This window comes from Podarcis filfolensis (genome assembly GCF_964270895.1).
Source record: "Podarcis filfolensis genome assembly, chromosome: 1".
In the NCBI taxonomy this organism is placed as follows: Eukaryota; Metazoa; Chordata; class Lepidosauria; order Squamata; family Lacertidae; genus Podarcis; species Podarcis filfolensis.
The window spans coordinates 8,542,385-8,567,575 of record NC_139604.1 but is presented as its reverse complement, the minus strand read 5'-3'; the positions used below and the strand labels follow the sequence as shown (position 1 = coordinate 8,567,575).

The 25,191-nt window shown below is 42.9% G+C and overlaps 1 protein-coding gene across 2 annotated transcripts in view; it reads left to right on the top strand.

Moving 5' to 3' along the window:
* The window catches only part of PARD3B (par-3 family cell polarity regulator beta), a 624,466-nt gene that overhangs the window by 258,149 nt on the left and 341,126 nt on the right, over positions 1 to 25,191 (top strand). For both annotated transcript variants that reach the window (XM_083626664.1, XM_083626663.1), the window contains exons 14-15: positions 944 to 1,040; positions 3,554 to 3,669. In XM_083626664.1, the coding sequence (XP_083482790.1) occupies positions 944 to 1,040; positions 3,554 to 3,669 (213 nt within the window). The remainder of the gene's footprint in view (positions 1 to 943; positions 1,041 to 3,553; positions 3,670 to 25,191) is intronic.

Here is a 25,191-nt window from a genome sequence, read left to right as displayed (position 1 = left end):
GCATCAACACTTTGAATTGTGCTCGGAAACATACTGGGAGCCAATGTAGGTCTTTCAAGACCGGTGTTATGTGGTCTCGGTGGCCGCTCCGAGTCACCAGTCTAGCTGCCGCATTCTGGATTAGTTGTAGTTTCCGGGTCACCTTAAAAGGTGGCCCCACGTAGAGCGCATTGCAGTAGTCGAAGTGGGAGATAACCAGAGCATGCAGCGCTCTGGCAAGACAGTCCGCAGGCAGGTAGGGTCTCAGCCTGCGTACCAGGTGGAGCTGATAAACAGCTGCCCTGGACACAGAATTGACCTGCGCCTCCATGGACAGCTGTGAGTCCAAAATGACTCCCAGGCTGCGCACCTGGTCCTTCAGGGGCACACTTACTCCATGCAGGACCAGGACTCTCATTCCTTGGAGGTTTTCAAGCAGAAGTTGGATGGCCATCTGTCATGGAGGTTGGAATAGATGATCCTTGGGTCTACAATTCTATGAATCTATGGCCTAACCCCAATTTGTAGAGAAGAAAGAGAGAGAAGATAAATGCCCAGACAAATGCTTAGAAAAGATAAAGGCCTGTTGGTGTGCTGCAGCTATGCACCTATTGAATGTTTTATTCAATCCTTAGTTCAGTGTATGTTTGGTGTGTGAGAGACTATCCGCTGAAATTAATAAAACCAATATAAACTTTGACTCTATTCTACCATGAGGAGGATTTCAATATGTTTATCTTTAATTATGCATGTTCAAATGGAAAAAATCAGGTCTTTTGAAAATCCTAAGGGATGCATTTTCTGCTTGGTGTAATTTTAATTCTAGTTTGGCTAGTTTGGAGATTTTTTATAATTTGTTATTAGTTTCAAGAGACATGCGGGTTCGGTTCTTGATCAGCAAACAGACGTAATATATTTGTGGTGCCGTAGTATATTACTCCTCCTCTTCCCCCTTTAATTTCAGAGCTTTATACATCTGAGAGTGGCATTGCTGAAAATGAAATCCCACCCCCTTTGCCTCCACATCCTTCTGATGAGCTGCTTGCAGATTATAATCAAAGGTTTGAAACTGCTTACTATTTATAACTTTATTTTTGGTGATAGGAATGCTTTTCCTACATGATATGTAAAAAAGCCCACATGTTGCTTTATGACATTTAATTTGCATCGGAACACATTTATTTATTGCTTAGATGTAGTTTTTTTTTCCTAATCTTCAAGGGTTATTATGGTATACATTAGCACCAACATTATCTTCGGTTGAGGCTAATAATGTCCCCCACTTTGCTGGTATCATTGAATGGGGTTTGAAACTGGTTAAGAATCTGAGTTAAGTTAAGTGAAATGATTCATAGATGGTATTTAACTGAGCAGGTTGGCTAAGATTTATAAAACAGAATCAGATATGTGTTGGAAGTGTAAAGAAGTTGAGGGAATGTTTTTTCGCATGTGCTGGACATGTAAAAAAGTAAAAGTGTATTAGGAAATGATTTATAATGAATTGAAAAAAAATGTTTAAAACTACTCCCCCCCCCCAAAAAAAAAACAGAGTCCTTTTTGTTGGGAATAAGTCAGACAGAAATTTCTAGGTGTCAGAAAAGGTTATTTATGTATGCAACAACTGCAGCCCATGCAGAAGCTGAATCCCAAGTTTATGTAGGGTCAAAACAAAAAAAATTTTTTTTTCTTCCAGTAGCACCTTAAAGACCAACTAAGTTAGTTCTTGGTATGAGCTTTCGTGTGCATGCACACTTCTTCAGATACACTGAAACAGAAGTTGCCAGATCCTTCTATATAGTGAGAAGGTGGGGAGGGGTATTACTCAGAAGGGTGGTGGGAATGGGTGATTGGCAGATAGCTGTGATGATCCTGTTGACGACTCTTAACGACTGCAATAGGTCTTACAGGAAAAAGCAAGGGGTGAGAAGGTGAAAAACGGCTTTGTCATGTATAATGAGATAAGAATCCAATGTCTTTGTTCAGACCAGGTCTCTCCATGGTTTTAAGTTTGGTAATGAGTTGCAATATTTTTTTTTATTTTTTGTTTGTTTGTTTGTTTTGACTATGGCAGACCAACACAGCTACCTATCTGTAACTGGTTTATGTAGGGTGTTAGGCTCAGGCAGAAGCAGAGTCATATCTGTCTGCATACATTTTCATTGCAGTCTCTCAGGCATGTCCAAATCCCCAAGTGTGACTCTGGCCTAATGTTCTTCCAATGACAATTTTCCTTTTTTCCATTTTTCCGTAATTTTATTAAGTTTTACAATTTTATATTCAACAGAATCAACATTATCACAAAAAGAATATGTAAATCCCAATCTCCCTACCCACCCACCACCCTCCCATGACTTCTCTCAACCTCCTTTTTTGGTTCTTTAAATATTTGCTTCTCTTGCCTATTGTTTTCTACCTTAATTTTGTGATCATTTAGCTAAATATTGTTGCATCCTTATCAATTTTATACCATATTTTTTTTTCAAATTACATCTTACACTTTGTTCTTTCCCCAATTGTTGCACCTTGACTTTGATGTTTGTTTTCTTTATTGTAAGTGTTTGCTCAAACCCTGCTAGTGAATCCACTTCTTTACAATGTTTCTGTAAGTACACCATAAATGGTTCCCAATCCTTTTTAAAGTCTCCGTTGTCCTTGCCTCTAAGTTTCCCAGTAAGATTCGCCATTTCAGTGTATTCCATCAATTTTACTTGCCATTCTTCTTTCGCTGGCATCTTGTCATCTTTCCATTTTTGGCCTAGTAATATTCTAGCCGTTGTTGTGGCATACATAAATAGTTTCTTCTACTCTTTTGGCAAGTCTTGACCAATAATACCTAGCAAAAAAGCTTCTGGTCTTTTAACAAAGGTTGCCTTAAACTTTTTTTCCCCATTTCATTATAAATCATTTCCCAATGACAATTTTCTTAAGGAAGTGGTAGAGATCTGAAGAAAGTAGCCTCCTTCTGTGCCTTGCATATGCTTGGAAGGGGAATTTTTTTGTAACTGAAGTGAGAGAGGATACCGTAGGGAAAGTTTTCCAGAAATCTGTTGTCTGCTGCATCTGGTGCTGTCAGTGATTTTAAAGATTTGCCTGAAACTGGGAAGGATAAAATGTAATCTCAGCTGAAACATGAAGCGTCTTACGAGTTTGGGCTTTAGTTTGCTTGATATTTGGATAGTCACATACCTGAACTTCGGTATGAGGCATGTTGTGTGGCACCTAGCAGCTAAATGCATTTCAAAAATAACTTACGTTGAAGATATGTATTAGGCAGTAGGACTCTTTTCTGCCTTTTGATCCTTGGTGAACCTTTAATAAGCCTTATTAATTACTTAGATGGCCCACAAAGTGGACAGACAGGATAAAACCTGCCTTTTTTTGCTCTGGTTATGGCTCTCCTAAGTAAAGTCAGATTTAATAGAGACAATAACTCATGTAAGATATTTAAATTGCATTATAACAGAGAAGGGAAAATTCGTTTATATTTCATAGGGTTTAATTACTTCATTTGTTTTTGAGCTGGTGCCTATTTTATTTCATTCTGTTTTATTTGTGGTATGGCTTCTTTCCACAGCTCGGTAGCAGATTCAGCAACATACTTACGAGATCAGCACATCAACTTCAGATCTTTGACACTGGCCAAGCAGACAGAATTAATTAATCTGAAAGCCTCCAAAAGCATGGATCTTGGTAAGATGGGGTGGGGAGATACTAATAATTCTTTTTAGCCTCATCATTTATTTTCTGATTTTGTTTCTTAAACACGCATACATTGGAAGAAAAGCGTTATTAGGGCCAAACAAGGAAACTTTGCAGGAAATGCAGGAGAAATTTCTCTGCATTTTATTTTTGCTGAAAGCTGCTATGGAAGTCCCAGTTTATCAGAAACGATTCAGCTTATTCTGCTGTTTGTCTGATCAAAATCGCCGCACAGGTATGAACAAAGCCACTGTAATACATTGCCTCACTTACCCATCCTGAACAGTTGGTCCAGGAGGGTATTATGGTCAATGGTATCAGAAGCAACTGGGAGATTGAGTAACCAATACATACTCCTCCATCTCCTTCTCAATAATGGTGACCAAGACTGATTTCGGGGGAAATCAACCTCAGATATCTTATTTACTGCAATGTCTTGCACAGGTTTAATTTCCCTGCCCAAAGAGATACTTAGCCAATGAGAAAGGAACAAGGTACAATGTGCATCACATGGGGGACACATCTGTCAATGCAGCATTAAAAAGTGTGCCACATGCAAGAAAATTATGAAGAAGACTTAAGGCAGGACAATTGCAAAGTTTATCTGTGAAATGTATGTGTCTAAATGCTCGTTGAACTGGAAAGAGAATTTTCTTCCAGCAATTTAAAATAGCTTTAAAAATGTACGTGACATTTGTCTGCCTCGGGCGGGGAAACTTCATCAATAAGAACAATTAATAAGAACTTGGGACGCGGTGGGTTAAACTACAGAGCCTATGACTTGCCGATAAAATCCCCACGACGGGTGAGCTCTCATTTCTTGGTCCCAGTTCCTGCCAGCCTAGCAGTTCGAAAGCACGTCAAAGTTCCAGTAGATAAGTAGGTATCTCTCCAGCGGGAAGGTAAATGGCCTTTCCGTGCGCTGCTCTGGTTTGCCAGAAGTGGCTTAGTCATGCTGGCCACATGACCCGGAAGCTGTACGCCAGCTCCATTGACAATAAAGCGAGATGAGTGCCGCAACCCCAGAGTCGGCCACGACTGGACCTAATGGTCAGGGGTCCCTTTACCTTTACCTAATAAGAACATATGGGCAGGCCTCCAGGGATGAGGCTCCAGCTCCTGGGATGAAGGGCAAGAGAACATCCCGGCGGTTCCCGGCTGTCAGCCTTCGCACCACATCCCCACTGCCCCTTCTCCATGTGGGCATGGTTCTTTCCCGGCCCTGCTTGGCTCAGGGGCAGTTTTCTCCCATTAAAACAGCCTCTCGAGTTATTTCAGAGAGGGAGGAGACTTTGGCTGCTGCTTCTGGGCTAGGCCGGCCAGCCAGGACGGAGCCAAGACGCCCGTGCGGAGGCCAAGTGGGGAGAGCTTATAAGATCAGGGAGGGAAAGACTCTTCCAGGGAGCCCCTCAGAGGCCTCTTGCCTCAGAGGATCTCCCGTCTGCCCACTGTGGCTGCTGCCAAAGCCTCCCATAAAAGGAACAGGGCCACACTTCAAGAGAATGGTCTCCGTCGCCAGCACCCAAGCTGATGGACAAGAGCGAGACTCCGTCTTGCCTTTCTGGATTGTATTGTCCTTCCAAGTCTCGGTGCCTTGCATGTCTTCTGGGATGCCACGCATGCTGTCTGAATGTGCCAGTCCCTGACAAGAGGAGAAGGGCATCACTGGCATAGGTAGGTAGGTAGGTAGGTAGATAGATAGATAATTTATTATGGTCAGAGACCAGCTTATAAAACACACTTGGGGGTACAGTCACAGAAGAAAAACAAACAATTAAACAATGTACAATAATAAATTAAAAAACAATGTACAACAATAAACTACCGCAGGGAGTTGACCCAGAGTCACCCATGGAACCGAGTTTTGGGGATTTTCATAAGTTGGGAGATGGTCTGCGCCTACAGATCTGTACACAGAATCTGACGACCATCCAGGTTTTCTTCTGATCTTTGCCTAACAGGAAGAGGTCGAATTGTTTCTTTTCCGGGAGGTTGGCGAGCCTCACCAGTAGGGGATCAATGAACTTACTACATGCCTCTTCATAAAAGGGACATCTAAAGAACAAGTGTTCTGGGCTTCCTATCTCCCCCAATGAACAGGCACAAAGTCTCTGAGCATATGGGACTTTTTAAAAGGCTCCTTCCAGGACCAGAGAGGGCACAGCCGAGCTTCTGGCGAGTGTAAGGGCCTTTCTTGCATTTATAGATACGAGAAAGAAGAGATATGCTGCCGGTGTGGCTAGATATCTCTCGGTTTCTCCAATTTTATAGTTGGGGCACCGTGAGCAGCCTGCTACCCTGTTATCTCTTGGTGTCTATGATTCTTTGCCTGATCGTAGCTTTTGCCTGGCCCAACCCCAGGCTTAGAAGGGCTTGAGGGGCAAAACCCTCACTGGCATAGGTTAAAGCTCAATAAAGAAATTGGGGGGGGGGGAGAGAGAACTTACGGGCTCACTTTTACATATATGTGATTGGTGGTAGCATTGCGCCTTGCTAGCTGTTAGAGCTGTGCAAAATATATTAAAGTACGGCAGAAAATAGTTTCCACCCTATAAGCACAGCATAGAACAATTTCTTTGGAGATTGCTTTCTGCGGAGAAAGGTGGCGTATCTTTTGCACGCAGTTTATTGTGGAATGTAGCTGGATATTTCAGCATAGGCTTTTATTTTGTCTCCAGCTAGAATGAAACCTGCAGCGTTCTGAACGTTCAGAGGCAATGTGGTTTTTGTTGTGTGGTTTTTTTTTACCTGCCTGAAACATCAGAGTCTTAGTCCCTCTTTGGTATTTCAGGAAGAACCAGTTACCACAGCAGTACATATGTTTAGATTGCAGACAGTTTTTCGAGGGTGAACCATACTGCTAACTAAAGTTTGTAGAATGGCTTCAAGATTATATCTGCCCTATGTTGTTTTTTTATTTTTTTTATTGATTTTAACATATAAATTATAAAATGTACCACAAAACTTGTCACTTATACAATCTTTTTAGACTTCCATCAGCACCTCTGATGATCCACCGTTTTAACCACTTCTTATGCATTTCTTAACTTTATATTGCCTTTACATCTCTTAACAAATCATCCTTCCCCTTCTCCATTTTTGCAATACTTCCAATAATACTCCTCACAAAACTTCTTGCAAACCTTCAAATGTCGTCTGATCTTCACAAATACTTTTCAAGTAGTCCGTAAATTTACTCCAGTCTTCCGTGAATTTCTGGTCCCGCCGGTTTCGAATCCTTCCTGTTAGTTTATCTAGTTCTGCATAGTCTATTAACTTCATTCTCCATTCTTTTTTTATTTTTTATTTTTTATAATAATATTTATTAAAATTTCAGAGGAAATACAAAAATGTAAAAAAAAGGAAAAAAAGAAGAAAGAAAAAAAAGAGACAAAAAGATACAAAATACAGAAAAATAAAAAAAATAAAAATGGTTAAAAACAAATCAGTCATTCCATATCCTATCTTTCATCTGCCTATTTCCCTGACTTCCTCACACCTCTCTTTTTTGTATCCTGATTCAGTCATTGTTTCAGCAAATCCTTTATTATATTCTAGCTTTTAACCAATTAATTAACTCTATACATCCTATCCATCTTTCACCATATTCTGGTATTCAATTTACCTTACTTTATTTAACCTTATCTTACCATAAAATACCCTAAAACTTAAAAAACTTAATGCTTATTTATCCTTATATCATTTCTGCTAAAGCCAGACAATTTCATTCCAACATTCTCCCTAATATTCATTAAATTTACACTAATTCCCAAAATAAAAGTTTTTCTTTGTAGACTCTTCCAATTTTCATCCAATGTCCCTTCTTCCTGGTCTCGGGTTATGTCAGTCCTTACTATCCATTCCATCTAGTCCATCAACCTGGTAGTCTGATATCCGAGGCTCTTAAATCTCTTCCATGCCCCTTCTGCAGATCTTTTTCTTCTTGTTTATACTTGCACTTTTCCTTGTCTTTTGTTGGTCTCTTTCTTAGTTTCTTTCCTTTCTCCTTAGGGAGTAGGTCTCCGGGGAATTTCCACCCATACTCATGTCCATCTCCCCACATCAGACCAGCCCATTCCCCACAGTCCCACTCCCCACAGTCATCAATATAATCCAAAAGATCTTTAACAGCATATTTCAAAATCTCTCCAAAGTTGAGAGCCTCCTCAGCTCCAGACTCCCTCTGGCCCAATTCAAGTTCATTCTTCCAAAACAGCGGCTTATGCTCCTGCAGGGCCTCGGGTCTCTCCATTTGTGTTGCTTGAGGTAGCACCGTAGCTTCCTCCATTATTATCTGCCCTTGCATTTGCCCAGTCGAACCAGTTTCCTGGATTGGTCCCTGTATGATTTCTATGTCAGTATTCCCTATTTGTCCACATTCACTGATTACAACAGTCATCAAATCCAACTTCTCGTTCATCAAATCCACCTTCTCATGCAACTGCTCCAACAAAGCACTTGCCTTGCAAAAAGCAAGCACCAGGACTTCTTCCAAACACATTTTTATTCAAGGTCACAGTCTGGTCTCACGATGTTAATCTCGCAGCTGTGAAATCCCCAAGTGAACTGCAGCAACAATTTGACAAGCTCCCTCTAGAGGATACAATTTCTATTTGTGTCCATCTTTTTAAATCATGTCCAACAAAAGAAAGTTACTTTCAATTTTCAAATATTTTGTTTCTTTAGAATGTAACAGGCAACATTGGAATCAATTTGTTTCTCTTTTTTCTTGCTATCTGTCAAAATGTTCCATTCATAGTCAATGGACGTCTCCGATAATTTCTGTCTCTGACACCCCGTTCCCAGGTTTGAGATGGTGGAAACTTATTTTCCTTTACTCCCTCTCCAGCAGGCTTGAACAGTTTAATTTTCCCCCCTTTTCTCCTGCTTCCAGGGGGGTTTTAATGGTTATAAATGAAGGAAATTTCGACCTTTATAAAGCGACTTTCCAGGCTATTAGCTTACAAGATTTTTGCTTCAGTCTATTTACAGAAAGCGGAAGGCGGACTTCCTGTTTTGAACCTTCCCGCTTTGGTGCCAAATTAAAATATTTCTTGATCCAATTTTCCGTTTCTACTCACGGGTACTTGTTTAGAGTCCAATTGTCGACAGGAAAAGGTCAGCGCTCTCCGGCAATGGCAAAGCACGCCAGTGCAAGTAGATAAATAGGTATCTCTGTGGCGGGAAGGTAAACTGTGTTTCTGTGCACTCTCATTTAATCAGTGTCCCATTGTTCCAGAAGCAGTTTAGTCATGCTGGCCACAAGACCCAGTAAGTTGTCTGTGGACAAACGCTGGCTCCCTCGGCCTGAAAGCGAGATGAGCGCCGCACCCCATAGTCGCCTTTGACTGGACTTAATCATCCAGGGGTCCTTTACCTTTTTACCTTTTACCTATTATTGCATTAATGCACCCCACAAAACAGTTCTACCCATGTCAAGAACTGGTGGTCTGTCAGCTCCAGCGATACCATGTTACTGCTTCACAGTTTTCAAAGAATATAAACTGGCAGGTTAAGGTTAGGTTGGACAAGTTGGACCACAAAAGAGGACAGGTTGAAGAACCTAAAGCTTTCTCTCTCTCAACCCCTGGGAGTTTGCCTGGTTTCAGCAGGCCCCGCCTATTGAGTTTCAGCTATTTTTATCCACAACTTGGTTTTTAAAAACAACAACAGACAACTAAGATCCTCCAGCTTCTGAATGCCATGCATCATCAGCAAACATATAGAGTTGTTTATATCCACAATTTTCTTCCCCCAAAGGCTCTAAGAATAAGCATTGAACAATGAAATGATGGACAATACGGAATAGTCAGCATTTCTGAAAAACTAGGACATTCAGGGTTTTTTCCTTTTTTCTTTTTCAAAGACACAAAGCATCTGCATAAGATATAATTTTATTTTCACCTGCTCTCTGCTGAATTTTATGTATGCAAATATTTTTTCTTACAAAATGGAACTCTTATCCCAGAACCCTTAAAAGAGTAGGCTTCTGAACATTTGGGGGGCAGTGGGGTGGTAGAGAATTAAAATCAAATGTTAGATATGTATTGGTAAAGATATTTTCCTGCATGGAAAAATAACTGCTCTCCTAATGCTTTGAAGATGGCTGACAGTGTGATCTAATTCCAGTGTTTGGTCAAGTTACTTTGGTAGTATAAATACCTTGAACAATGAATGATTGACCTAAGAAGTGCCTGAATATATTTGTATTGATAATTTAAAATCTTTTCATAGACAAAGCAATAAACAAAATAAACATTTTCAACATTCCTTGTGAATGTTCATTGTTCATATATCAAGACTAGTTTACCAAAATTGGAGAGTTTATGACCAAGACATTTGGGTTTTAGCCATATGTTTTTTACTAACTCATTATCACTCAGCTTCTGTTGTCCTGCTATAAAATAGAGTTGCAAGTATATACCTCACAGAAATCTTGTAACGATGCACAACAATTATAAAGCTCCTTGCAAAATGATTATTGATTCGTAAATGCAACAATGAGTTTGTGCCCTTGTGTAATCAGATTAGTGCTTTAATATTCTTGATCACCGAAGAATTGATGCTTTTGAATTATGGTCTGGAGGAGACGCTTGAGAGTCCCATGGACTGCAAAAACATCAAACCTCTCCATTCTGAAGGAAATCAGCCCTGAGTGCTCACTGGAAGGACAGATCCTGAAGCTGAGGCTCCAATACTTTGGCCACCTCATAAGAAGAGAAGGATCCCTGGAAAAGACCCTGATGTTGGGAAAGATGGAGGGCACAAGGAGAAGGGGACAACAGAGGATTAGGTGGTTGGACGGTGTTCTCGAAGCTACGAACATGAGTTTGACCAAGCTGTGGGAGGCAGTGGAAGACAGGCATGCCTGTCCATGGAGTCACAAAGATTCGGACATGACTAAATGACTAAACAACAACAACAATTCTTGATAAATGATGGAGACAGAGTCTCATAGCTGCAATATCAGCTTTCTAGTGGTGAGTTACTTGGGTGATCTACTAGGACTCATGCCTTGGTAAACATGTTTAGACAACCTTTGAGAGTGAATTTAAAAACACACATTAAATGTATAGTGGTTTTACCTGAGAAAGTATTCGCTGTGTTCAGACAATCATGTATTTGCTTATTGAACTAAAACGTGCACAAGTCTTTTCCTAGTTTCTTTGCTCCTTTTCTTGCTCTGTACAGCAATCAAACCAGGAAATCTCTAATTAACCAAAGCTTCCTGTTTCATTTAAATTAGGAATTATGGTTACCAGCTTTGGAAACTCCAGGATTTTAAGCCAACTTCAAACAGTGTACTGTATAATATCCTGGCTTGTTCTGAAGCTGGTCACCTGTTTTGGATAAAACACAACACAATGGTTAATTAGAGACTTCCTGGTTTAATCGTGACTTGACCTAACTCCTATGTTCAGTGGGTCTTACTGGCAAGTAAGAGCGCATAAGATTGCAAAATTAGTGTGAATGAACAAATGATGTAGTGGTTAAGAGCGGTGGACTCATAATCTGGTGAACCGGGTTTGTGTCTCCGCTCCTCCACATGCAGCTGCTGGGTGACCTTGGGCTAGTCACACTTCTCTGAAGTCTCTCAGCCCCACTCACCTCACAGAGTGTTTGTTGTGGGGGAGGAAGGGAAAGGAGAATGTTCGCCGCTTTGAGACTCCTTCGGGTAGTGATAAAGTGGGATATCAAATCCAAACTCCTCCTCCTCCCCCTCAGATATTGTTGGTCTACGACCATTGGCCCTATTCACTAGGGATGATGAGAGTTATAGACCAACAGCAGCTGGGAGCGCAAGGTTGGGAAAGGCTGATACAGTGCATTTAACTCTCTATTTTCATGCTTCTTGGAACTGAGTGTTCTCAATTTCCTCGACTGTTTAGGTGCTCTGAGCGTCAGACTGGAGTCAGCACCTTTTCATGTTTGTTCTGGGTCAGCTCATTTTTTTATTTTATTTTTTGTCTTGCATTTCAGGCTAATGTAATTCTGTAAGGTAGATGCCGCGTGTCAAATTTAGTGACCCATGTTGAATTTTTAAAAATTGCACAGCAATGAAGGGGAAAGGGTATGGAACTTTCTCGGGCATCTAAGGCAAAGAGAATGATGGTGAACCTTGCATAACATCACAGCTAGCTCAGCCATAGACTTTATTGTATACATAGTCGGTGTCGAAGTCTGCAAGGCACCCCCTAAATAAATCACAATTCACACAGAATTTTTGTTTAAGGTTTTTGGCATAATTTTGGCCACAACTTTATTAAAATACATAATGTGAGTGGTTGCTTAGGCATTGGTTACGACTATCTGTGCTGGTCCCGGGGGCTAACCGAGAGGCGAGGTCTGAATCCAGTCCAAGGTCGATGGTGTGGTATGGAGGCCGTCCGTCAGAGCTGTAGCTGGGTCCAAGGCAGGGAGTCAGGTGGGGTCAGGAACTCTGGGAGAAGAGCAGGACAGGGTGCAGGCAGGAACAGGCTTGCAACAACATTGCTCCCGCAACCTGGGACTGGGGCAGACTGGCTTTTATCTGCCCTGAGGCATAGGGCGGCCCCGGTCCACAGGTGACTCGCCTCTCCTGGCCTGGAGGCGAGCGCTCCTCCTGCGGGAACTTAGTTCCCTCCGCCTCTCTGCCCTGAGCCTCTGCAGCTCAGGAGAGGCTGGAGGGTTACCGGACCCAGAGGCAACCTCCTCTTCCCCCAACGGGGCTGAGAGTGGAGCACTTGCAGGCAATGGGTCCTCCATCACCTCAGGAACCAGATCAGACTCAGCTGGTGCCTTCACCTGAGGATCCAGCACAGGTGAGGACCCTTCAGGCTCAGGCCCTAGTCCTGGCTCAGCTGGTTCTGGAGGCGGGGATTCCTGTGCAGGTTGGGACTCCTCAGGTTCAACCTCTGAGTCCGAATCCCAGGCCATCACACTGTCCCTGCCCCGGGACAGAAGTGACTTCCGGAACCCTGTGAAAGTCAGTAAGGGAAAACATTTTGGGGAGAGAATGGGGCTGGGTACCATACCCTCCCCCCTCCCCGCATGTTCCCAGGAGCTTGCATGGCCCAAGCCCCTTGCCAGGGATTTGGACAAAAGCATGGCGAGCCCCTGAATTTCTTTAATGGAATTTTCTTGCTGCAGCAGCAGCATTGGAGGGGCAGGCACAGCCAACCCTTACCCCTCCACCAACCAAATTTTAACCAATGCCTAACCGCAGCCTTACAAGTTGTGACAATTTGCTACGCAGTAGGCAAAAACCAAATGGTACCAGCCAATCTGCCAAATGGACAAAATTCCTACCAGGCCCCTGCCCCAAAATCAGATGACCCCATGACAGGCATAGCAAGATCAAACGCAACAGCCCTAAATTAGGGAGGGTGGGTGGGCGATCCGTTGCACGTAGCAAAAGAGACTGCACCACGCTGCGTGCAAAAAATATATAACCTTTGGGCCAACCCACTAAATGGTAACATCAAAATCTCCCCAACAACTATTATAGCCCAATCGCAGTCATGGCCATCCAAACGGCCCTGCCTAGCAACCAAGAGAGGGTGTCCTGCTAGACCCCACCGCAACACGTGCTCTCCATGAAGGAGAACACGACTTTTATGTATGACAGGCGATGACAAAGCAACTCACAGAGGAGTTGTTGTTGTTTAGTCGTTTAGTCGTGTCCAACTCTTCGTGACCCCATGGACCAGAGCACGCCAGGCACTCCTGTCTTCCACTGCCTCCCGCAGTTTGGTCAAACTCATGCTGGTAGCTTCACGAACACTACCCAACCATCTCGTCCTCTGTCGTCCCCTTCTCCTTGTGCCCTCCATCTTTCCCAACATCAGGGTCTTTTCCAGGGAGTCTTCTCTTCTCATGAGGTGGCCAAAGTATTGGAGCCTCAGCTTCAGGATCTGTCCTTCCAGTGAGCACTCAGGGTTGATTTCCTTAAGAATGGATTGGTTTGATCTTCTTGCAGTCCATGGGACTCTCAAGAGTCTCCTCCAGCACCATAATTCAAAAGCATCGATTCTTCGTAGACATAATAAAATATGAAATATTACATGAAACAATAAATCCCCCCGACAAAGCAACCTCTAATCATTTCCCTCTTCAAAACAGTTTATTGTAATTATAAGTGTAGTTCTAAAATTACAGTAATTCCTGAAATCAAAGAGAAAGTTATTTGAATCACTATCAAAATGGTAATGGCAGTGCCTGAGTCAGAAGCAGGCTGTGCTTGTTGGTCTGGAATGCTTTTACCATTTCCCTCTTAGCAGGATAAATTTCTAGAGAATCAGAATCAAGATTTTCTTGTTTTGCATAAAGAAAAGGTAGGTCCAAACACGTTCTCAGATCTCACTTGAGCCTTATATGATGTTGGCCCTCTGAAGAGAGAGAATTATACTAAAGCCCAGCTTTGACATAAATCCCTGGCCTGCTAAACTATATTTTAGGGGGTAAGTGTTTGTCCTGTGAGCTCTACCTTTCCCTCTTCCCTTCTTTGGCACGCTGATCCTGCTGAGCTTAAACTGGACTTCCCTGCTATGAAGAATTGTGGGTTACTACTTTCAGTTTGCTACTCAGAGTCTCAAACCAGGATCAGATCTGAAACTACAATTTAGGGAGCTGGAAATTTATGTCTGAACCTTTTCCCAGGTTTTGATGAAGAAATTCACCAATGATTATAACTGGAATTGTGGAAACGTGTACATCTGGCTGTGGGGAACTGATAACAGCTCCCCCAGTACTTCAAATTAAAGCCTTCCTTTAAAGTGATCATTATACAGAGCTTTATTTAAGGCAATACCTCCAGTAGTACCTTAACTGTACTCCTCGTAGCTCTGGCAATAAGTTCAAAAATATAAAAGCAGTAGACCTTAGTGAAGTCGATTCAACTTAGAGGCACACTTGGGCAAAGTAGCTGGACTTCTATTCGTTGTGCAAGACAATGTGAGGTGAAACCTATTTCTAGCCAGTGCCAACCTAAACTAAATTCTCCTAGATCATATCGTATCGTAAAACCTTTTATTGGCATCACATACAACATCCAAAACAAATCAGTACAGAATTACCACTTCCCCGGTGGCACAAAACATTTGCTAAAAGAAAGGAGGCAGAGCAGTCTATCGTCACATCTCTTGGTCTCCAGGGAGATCAGATGTCTTCGACGACAAAAAACCAAATAGAGATATTTAGCCACTAACTTGGTGAGCTCCTGATCATTCCCCAGTAATAGAAAATGTATGACCTATGACTCTGGTTTCCATTTAGGGATACAGAGTTGATCTAGAAATTGATGGCAGAGATCAACATATAGTTCTCCTATAGGAAGGTTCATATATTCAGTGCCAGAGGTTTGCAAAGTTCAATCTGCCTTAGGGTAACACAGCTGTTCAGTTGCATGTTCAGTTCTACATAATACAGTCATACCTCGGGTTACAGACGCTTTTGGTTGTGTGCTTTCAGGTTGCGCACCGCACCGAAGCTGGGAGTACCGGAACGGGTTACTTCTGGGTTTCGGTACTTGCACATGTGCAGAAGTGCCGAATCACGACCCGCGTGTGCGCAGACACGGCACTGCGAGTTGCGAACGCTACGGGTTGCGAATGTGTCTCCTGCACAGATCACGTTCGCAACCCGAGCATCCACTGTACTAACACATCAGGGGCGCGAGTGGCACTGTGGTCTAAACCACTGAGCCTCTTGGGCTTGCTGATCAGAAGGTCGGCGGTTCGAATCCCTGTGACGGGGTGAGTTCCCATTGCTCTGTCCCAGCTCCTTCCAACCTAGCAGTTCGAAAGCACACCAGTGCAAGTAGATAAATAGGTACCGCTGTGGCGGGAAGGTAAACAGCGTTCCCGTGCGCTCTGGCTTCTGTCTCGGTGTCCTGTTGCACCAGAAGCGGTTTAGTCCTGCTGGCCACATGACCTGGAAAGCTGTCTGTGCACAAACGCCGGCTCCCTCGGTCTATAGAGCGAGATGAGTGCCCCAACCCCAGAGTCATCTTTGACTGGACTTAACTGTCCAGGGATCCTTTACCTTTTAAAGGTAAAGGTAAAGGGACCCCCGACCATTAGGTCCAGTCGTGACCAACTCTAGGGTTGCGGTGCTCATCTCGCTTTATTGGCCGAGGGAGCCGGCATACAGCTTCTGGATCACGTGGCCAGCATAACTAAACCACTTCTGGCGAACCAGAGCAGCACATGGAAACGCCGTTTACCTTCCCGCCGGAACGGTACCTATTTATCTACTTGCACTTTGATGTGCTTTTGAACTGCTAGGTTGGCAAGAGCTGGGACCGAGCAATGGGAGCTCACCCCATTGCGGGGATTCAAACTGCTGACCTTCTGATCGGCAAGTCCTAGGCTCTGTGGTTTAACCCACAGTGCCACCTGCGTCCCTTTACCTTTTACCTACCACATCACTGCCAAGAACAAGTCCAATGCTATCATTGGAGTGTAGCTGTTCTGGGTGGCAATGCTTCGCAAGGGGGGACGGGTAGTCATTTGAGGGAGCAGGAGACTTTTAGACAGCTGAGGATTGTGGAGCTGGAGAAGTGAGGGTCGCAGGCTGCGATGCCAAATTAATGTGGAGAACTGTGCAAGAGGTGGGAAATGAAGTTGTTACCTTCAAAAACTTCCCTGAATACCTAGGAAGATGAGTAAGGCATCAGAATGAAAGTACAGTGGTACCTCTACTTATGCACACCTCTGGCTACGTATCCTTCAGGATATACACGCGGCAAACCCAGAAGTATTTTTCCAGGTTTCACCATAGACGCATGTACAGAAGTGCTCTACCACGCTGTGCACATGTGCAGAAGCACTCTACCATGCCATGTGCATGCGCAGAAGCGCTCTATCACCCCGTGCACATGCGCAGAACAGGCACCTCCAGTTGCGGAAACCTCAGGATCCGACCGGAGCTCCGGAACGGATCCTGTCCGCAACCGGAGGTACCACTGTACTGCATATGCGGTGGTCTCTTGGCTACTGCCGTACTAAGATGCTTTCCATAAGTGGCCACTGAACTTTGCAACAAACAGAAACACCTTTTTTATGTATGTGTAGAATCAAACGTTCTTCCACAACAGTAGCTGCCCAGCACTGAAGCTCTATCTCTTGAATCAGAGGCCGCTTGCACACGTAGCTTTGAGTGTGTCGCTGCACATGTTGCAGAATTTGAGCTGCTCTTTCAGGATAGATGGTTTAGTGAGACGATCTGATGGCCGGCAACAGACCTTCCAATATGGTTTCTCTGACTTCCAAGTAGTTAGCGAGAGCTATTTCAGCAAAAAAGCAAGACTTGAAATGAAACAGTGCCAAGTATTTGCTGCTCAAATTCTGTTACTTACACATCCCTGGTAGCCATTGTTTTTCTGTTATTGTTAGCTTGCTTATTATCATTGTACCTTTGGCAGTCGTAATGTCTTTTGTGATTAGCCATGCATCTCTCATTAGTTGTCAGAAAGCTCTCAGCACTGTATTCAGCTGTGCCAGAATGGGAGCAAAGTTGGTAAATAGCTACCAGTTCATTTTGCTTCCATATTTCACTTGTTCAGTTAATCATAAGCATCTAAATGCCTCCCCTACTCCATAACTGAAACTATATTTGCGGAGCCAAACTGCTATGCGTGTACATGCTGGCTTTCTGTTTTTACATTTGGCACATCTTTTGAGTCAGACCGTGGGTAAACTGTTGTTCCTTTCTCTTCACCTCTTCCTCCTCTCCATCTGCAAAAACCCTTTGTTGGTTACTACAGAATCGGTTTCCAATTAATTTTTGATACATCCAATTAAACAATGTTTAATTAAAAATTTGTTTTCGCAGAAGGTGGGTGCTCTAGCACTACGGCACATTTTGAAGAGAGAGAAAATACTGGACATTTTCATGCTACTGTTGCTTTCATCCATAGAGTAGGGAAAAGAGGGAATTAGTTTTGCAGACAAATGCAGTGCTGCCTAGTTGTTCTCAATGAATGGTCTTGTTGTCCCTATTATCATGGATATATTGCCTTTTTCTCTGACCAAACTGGGTTTATTTTGTTTTTTGGTAGAAATAAAATGTACATGCTCCGGTGCAAGTTCACAGCTTCTCCATCCTTGGAGTTTAGAGCCATGTTTTGTGTTGTTCTCTCCATCCAAACACACACACACACACGTGGAACATGGCGTGTGACTTGGGACATATGCCTCCCACACATAGGGCCACCTATATAGTCCTTTCAAGGGACACGGGTTGCGCTATGGGTTAAACCACAGAGCCTAGGGCTTGCCGATCAGAAGGTCGGCGGTTCAAATCCCCATGACGGGGTGAGCTCCCGTTGTTCGGTCCCTGCTCCTGCCAACCTAGCAGTTTGAAAGCACGTCAAAGTGCAAGTAGATAAATAGGTAGCGCTCCGGCGGGAAGGTAAACAGCGTTTCCGTGTGCTGCTCTTGTTTGCCAGAAGCGGCTTAGTCATGCTGGCCACATGACCTGGAAGCTGTATGCCGGCTCCCTCGGCCAGTAAAGCGAGATGAGTGCCGCAACCCCAGAGTCGGTCATGACTGGACCTAATGGTCAGGGGTCCCTTTACCTTATATAGTCCTTTCACCTCCCCACTGATTTCTGGCTTCAGTTCTTCAGTAATTTGGCCCTTGAACAAACAAACAAAACCATGAGGTTGTATTTTCTAGCCAGTTATAGCAACCGACTTCCAAACATTGTGTGTGTGTGTGGAGGGGGGTGGAGAATTGGTGACATGGAGATTGCTTTCTGTACCCTTGCTAAATATTTTGTACTTGCATTGGGGTGTGTGGCAGTACCTCAGATATGCAAATGACACAACCTTGATGGCAGAAAGTGAGGAGCAATTAAAGAACCTTTTAATGAGGGTGAAAGAGGAGAGCGCAAAATATGGTCTGAAGATCAACATCAAAAAAATGAAGATCATGGCCACTGGTCCCATCACCTCCTGGCAAATAGAAGAGGAAGAAATGGAGGCAGTGAGAGATTTTACTTTCTTGAGCTCCATGATCACTGCAGATGGTGACAACAGTCACAAAATTAAAAGACGCCTGCTTCTTGGGAGAAAAGCAATGACAAACCTAGACAGCATCTTAAAGCAGAGACATCACCTTGCCAGCAAAGGCCCGTATAGTTAAAGCTATGGTTTTCCCAGTCGTGATGTATGGAAGTGAGAGCTGGACCATAAAGAAGGCTGATCACCAAAGAATTGATGCTTTTGAATTATGGTGCTGGAGGAGACTCTTGAGAGTCCCATGGACTGCAAGAAGATCAAACCTCTCCATTCTGAAGGAAATCAGCCCTGAGTGCTCACTGGAAGGACAGATCATGAAGCTGAGGCTCCAATTCTTTGGCCGCCTCATGAGAAGAGAAGACTCCCTGGAAAAGCCCCTGATGTTGGGAAAGATGGAGGGCACAAGGAGAAGGGGACAACAGAGGACGAGATAGTTGGACAGTGTTCTCAAAGCGGCTAACATGAGTTTGACCAAAGTGCGGGAGGCAGTGGAAGACAGGAGTGCCTGTTGTGCTCTAGTCCATGGGATGACGAAGAGTCGGACATGACTAAGCAACTAAACAACAACAACAGTGTGGCACTACTAGCACCATTGCAGAGGGGACCCAGGGGGTGGTCCAATTGTCTCCAGCGCATGCTCCCCAATAGTGTTCCTTCCCATCTCACTACCATTTGTTATGCATACGCACCACTGTACTGGGTCACTGAAATTATGGCAACAGGCAAGGATGGCAACTCCTGGTCTTTCCACAGCTTCCTTGGTCACTCAACCTCACGGTATTCAAATCCTCCTGAATACGAGGTGGCCTGATGCATCAGTGCATCTGGCTGTTAACCAGTAGGTTGGTGGTTTGAGCCCACTGAGAGACGGCCGTGGGCCAGATTCCTGCATTTGCTTTTTTAAAATTATTATTATTATTATTATTATTATTATTATTATCATTATTACAAAAAAAGTTTGCATCAAACATAGACAAACACAATAAACAACATAAACAAACCATAAACACTAACAACATATCTTTTGACATTACACACGCTTTAACTTCCGACTCACCTTATTGTATTTTTTACACCCTATTATTCTATACACACTTCATTGTTATTATTCTTTTGTGTTGCTTATCAAAAGAATTTTTTGTTGTTAAGGTTTCCTTACACTTCAAGATTCAATCTAAGTCTGTCAGGAGCATTGCATTAGCACAATACTTATAAAGATATTCTTTGACTATTGCCCAATCTTTAATAACTTTCTGATTTGATTTTCCTTTTATTCTCCTATTCATTTTCACAAGCTCTAGGTATTCTATCATTTTCGCTTGCTAGTCAGTTTTTGTGGGGATCAAATCACTTTTCCAATTTTTAGCTATTAAAATCCTAGCCGCTGTGGTTGCATACTTAAAAAGGGTTCTAGTTTTTTATTATTATTACTTCCATGGACATAATGCCTAACAGAAAGGCTTCAGTTCGTTTGTTTTTAAGGAAAATTTGAAGATATTTTTGAGTTCATTATATATTGTATCCCAAACTTCTCTTATTTTCACACAGTCCCACCACATGTGCATGAAGGTATCTACTCCATTTTTACATCTCCCACATACATCTGAGCTATTCTTATACATCTTGGTCAATTTGGCCGTGGTCAGGTACCATCGGTACAGCATTTTCATTACATCTTCTCTCAAATTGTAACGTGCGGTGAACTTTATGTCTTCTCTCCAAAGCCTTTGGGGTTGAACTACATGGCTCACTGGATCCCTTCCAGCTCTGCAGTTCTATGATTCTGTGTTGCTTCAGTTCTATCTCAGCCTCAGCCTGGGCATCTAATCTCAGGCAGAAACCCATCGCACCAAGCATGTCTGGTAGAAATATCGGGGGAATGAACGAGGGGAGGGTGTTGGTGGTGAGCTAGCCAGGCTGCTAAAAGGAGTTAAATAGAAATGAATGAGTTGGAACTGAGGGGAAGGTTGCTCTTTGTCAATTACGGGTTGCATCTGCTGTTCCTTGGTATAAGTAATTATGTAAAGAATAATATGATCTCTATTTGGAATATGCAAATGTGGCTGTGGTTCAGAAGCCAGTGACCTGAGAGGGGCTGCAGAAAGGATGAAAGAGTGGCAGGTGGCTAAATCAGTATCCATCCCTCTGTGACTGGTTGCATGATTTTTAATATATATATATATATATATTTAAACAAACTCTATATAACTGGATTATGTTGACTGTATTTTCTCTGCTTCTAAACTGGGCAATAGTTTAGCTGCCACGTTTTTCTTTATGTACGGAATGTCTTAGGGCACCTAAATTAAATACAATATGACCCTCAGCAAACAATTCCAAGGTTTGACCTCCTAGCCTTTGCTTTACAGACCTGAAAATTACAGTCCATCTAATTTAGAACAGTGGCAGTACAGATGGTTTGTTCTTACTTTTGCAAATAAGCAAGACAGATGATATATCTCGGTGTTATCGGAGTTCAGAAAGGAAATGAGGGGAAATGGCTAATTACCGTACAATTTATTGTAAAGATGATGCCACTTCCTATTCATGCACAATAGGATAGTTGTATAGACAATAATTGCCACATTATGCACTAAAATGCATTAACTGGTCACGTGTACAGCAGTGTTCTTCGCCAGCTGCATGACAAAACGATTTTTTCCCCTCCTAACTTGTAACAGAAGACGGATACCATTTTTAAAAAGCTTAGTATTTTATTATTTATATCAGCATCACTTAGCTGTTTTCCACAAACCTATTTACACAATGCCTCCTTCGGCCTTGCACAAGTGATCCGAAAGAACTACAGCCGCGGAAAATGTGTTAAAAACACGAAAGCCCTGTTAGCTCTCCTTGGTATAAGTTAAATAAGGAATTGAGTGATATTAACATATACCAGTGTTGCTGAACAGCTGCTCAAGACAAAATGTCTGGCAGTGTTAATGTAGAAAAAGGACAGTTGTGTATATATAGGGAGTTTGTGGGAGTGTACTATAAGGATGATTTTCTGATGTAATTTGAATCTTACATTGAAGGGTGAATTTTTCATCATGCACATGAGTTTTCAACTCCTGTTTTGTCCTAATCTTTACTTTCCAAGTGAAGTTTTATTCAGCTCGTTAGAGGAATTGGGAGCCATGCTGTACAAAAAACAAACGCTACATTTCTCAATAACATTTCTCAAAGTTGTCCATGATTAATGTACTTTAGCGAGCCATATGAGCAGAAAAATACTGTTGTACATTTGGCTGCTACTGGTAAGTGACTAATAGGATTTTCACCCACATAGTGCTTTCCTTTAATTGGAGAGCCAACCAAGGTCTACATGGGTTTTTATTTTATTTAATGATTAAAAAAAACACACCATAAAAATGCCTCAGTATGATCATTTTTGCAAGAATATGATTTTTGGGTGTTTTTGCGAGATCTCGTGCAACTGACTGAAGCTTTTCCTTCCATATCTGCAAGGGCAAGAGTGATGAATCATCCATGTACTACTTTTAGAGAAAACATTCTCTCCTGCCAACCTAGCAGTTCGAAAGCACACCAGTGCAAGTAGATAAATAGGTACCACACCGGCGGGAAGGTAAATGGCGTTTCCGTGCACTCTGGTTTCCGTCACAGTTCCCCGTTGCGCCACAAGCGGTTTAGTCATGCTGGCCACATGACCCGGAAAGTGGACAAATGCCAGCTCCCTTGGCCTGAAAGCGAGATGAGCGCCGCAACCCCATAGTCGCCTTTTATTGGACTTAACTGTCCAGAAGTCCTTTACCTTTACCTTTTACATATTCACCTGATTTCATCTTGCCGCATAGGACCAAAAGCAAGCAGTATAGTGCTGAGTATTTGTGCTGCCACTGCAGAGCACTTAACATGCTTCACCAATTAAAAACTCACGATTATGCAACACCTCATGTACATTTGCACCTTGCAAGGCCTCGGACAAATCGGAGAGCGGGGGTACGACAGGGATAGCTCAGCTGGTAGAGCATGAGACTCTTAATCTCAGGGTTAGGGGTTCCAGCCCCACATTGGGCAAAAGATTCCTGCATCACAGAGGGTTGGTCGCTCGTAGTCCCTTCCAACTCTATAATTCTATGATTCTGTGACGTACCTTGCTTTTCCTTGTATAAGACGAGGAGTTTTTTGTTTAAAATTTTTTGTTGTTGTTTAGTCATTTAGTCGTGTCCGACTCTTCGTGACCCCATGGACCAGAGCAGCTAGGCATTCCTGTCTTCCACTGCCTCCCGCAGTTTGGTCAGATTCATGTTTGTAGCTTCGAGAACACTGTCCAACCATCTCGTCCTCTGTCGTCCCCTTCTCCTTGTGCCCTCAATCTTCCCCACATCAGGGTCTTTTCCAGGGAGTCTTCTCTTCTCATGAGGTGGCCAAAGTACTGGAGCCTCAGCTTCAGGATCTGTCCTTCCAGTGAGCACTCAGGGCTGCTTTCTTCAAGAATGGATCGGTTTGATCTTCTTGCAGTTCATGGGACTCTCAAGAGTCTCCTCCAGCACGAGAATTCAAAAGCATCAATTCTTTTGCGATCAGCCTTCTTTATGGTCCAGCTCTCACTTCCATACATCACTACTGGGAAAACCATAGCTTTAACTATAAGGACCTTTGTTGGCAAGGTGACGTCTCTGCTTTTTAAGATGCTGTCCAGGTTTGTCATTGTTTTTGGTCCCTCATAGTCCCTTCCAACTCTCCAATTCTATGATTCTGTGACGTACCGTGTTTTTCCGTGTATAAGACGAGGGGTTTTTTTGTTTAAAAATTGGGGGTTGTCTTATACACAGATAGTGGAGAGTTGGGACAGGCGATTGGTGGCTGCTGTGAGCAAGAGATTGCCGGTGGTGTATTTGTAGGTGATTGGTGGGTGCGGCAAGGTCTGCTGGCTATTGGCTACTGCGGCAATTGGGCGGGTGATTGGTGCTGGCTTTTGGTGAGCGTGCAGATGATGGGTGGCTTTGTCGATCTGCGTGCGATTGGCTGTGGCAGTCCTGTGGGTTTGTGATTTTCGGCCACCACCCCCCCTCCAAAAAAGCTGAACAAGTCTGGGCAATCTCTCCCCCCCCCCAAATCTCCCCTACTCTGAGTCAAAAATATGGTAATTTAGAATAGTGAATGGGCTTTGGGCTGAGGCATTCAGAAACTTCAGTCCTCAGAAAAGGTTGAGTCCTCAGAAAAGGTTACAAGGTTTTTAGCTGGGGCAATCAGAATAAGATCCACTATTTGACTATTGATTCAAAACCCTAAAATTTATTTTATATAATTGACTTTTTATTTCTATTCTTTGTATATCGTATTGCTGTTTTATTGCTACGGCCAATGGCTGACACAAATAAAGATTCATTCATTCATTCCTTCAGTCTTCCAAGAAAACTCTACCATTGCAACTTGCTATTCTCTTCCAAAGGACTTTCATAGGGAGACTCAAGCATTAAAACTGCTGCATAATAAGCTTAGAGTGATGTTTGATTCTATCTGTTTAGGTTTGAATTGAGATAATGGTTTCCTATTTCAGCCCATGTTTTAATTAAATTAGCAATGTTTGGATGGGCATCTTATCTCCAACTTTATATATAATGGTCACAGACCATTTCATTTGCCTTTTGACCTCACTGTTTACATTCCCACCCCCATGCCCTCCCATTGTACCTGTGTGTATGTGTGTCTTTATCACTCTGTTCTTATTTAACACAGAATAAGACCACTTCACAGGTTTGCATACTTCCTACTTCTCCCTTACACACTGATCCCACCCTCGATTGCCCAGATGCTGTGAGATACAATTATTTGGGCTATATCAGTGTTGTAATTGGATCAAGTTTGTTCTAATATCTGTTTTTAAGACCATGATCCCAAGTCATATCACTAGGTTGTCAAACAGTGATCAGTGGTGTAAGAGTGAGCTGCCTCCCTCTGACCAACCAAGTGTACAAATGTGCTATTTCTTTTAGAGAGCATCTGAGGATTTTATAATGGGATACACTGGAGGAAAATTATTTCCCCGAGCAGACTGTTGTTATATGGTAATCTGTTTCGCTGTGGTACTACATAAATACATTGTGGTGAGACTCTACACAGTTTTTAATTACAGTGGTACCTCGGTTTTAGAACAGCTCAGTTCACGAATAACTTGGAACCCGAATGCTGCAAAACCAGAAGTAGGTGTTCTGGTTTTCGAACTTCTTTCTGGAAGCCGAACGTGTTCTGTTTTGAGTCCCCCTGTGTTTCCTGTTGCGCTGCTAATTTGCACCTGCCCCCATTGTAATTCAAGCCCTTCATTTCTGATTGCAGTGTTCTGAGGTGATATTTGGAGCTTATTTTTGGTGCTTTTGTTTTTCGATTTATTTAGCAATTTTTGTTTTGAGGCTTTTTCAGTTAATTTGTTTTTGTGACTGTGTGTATCCCAGTTCAGCTACTGATTCATTGATTGATTGATTGTGTGACTGTGGAAATGGATAAAAGCCCCCCATCTAAACAATGACTATCATCAGTGCAGATAAGAA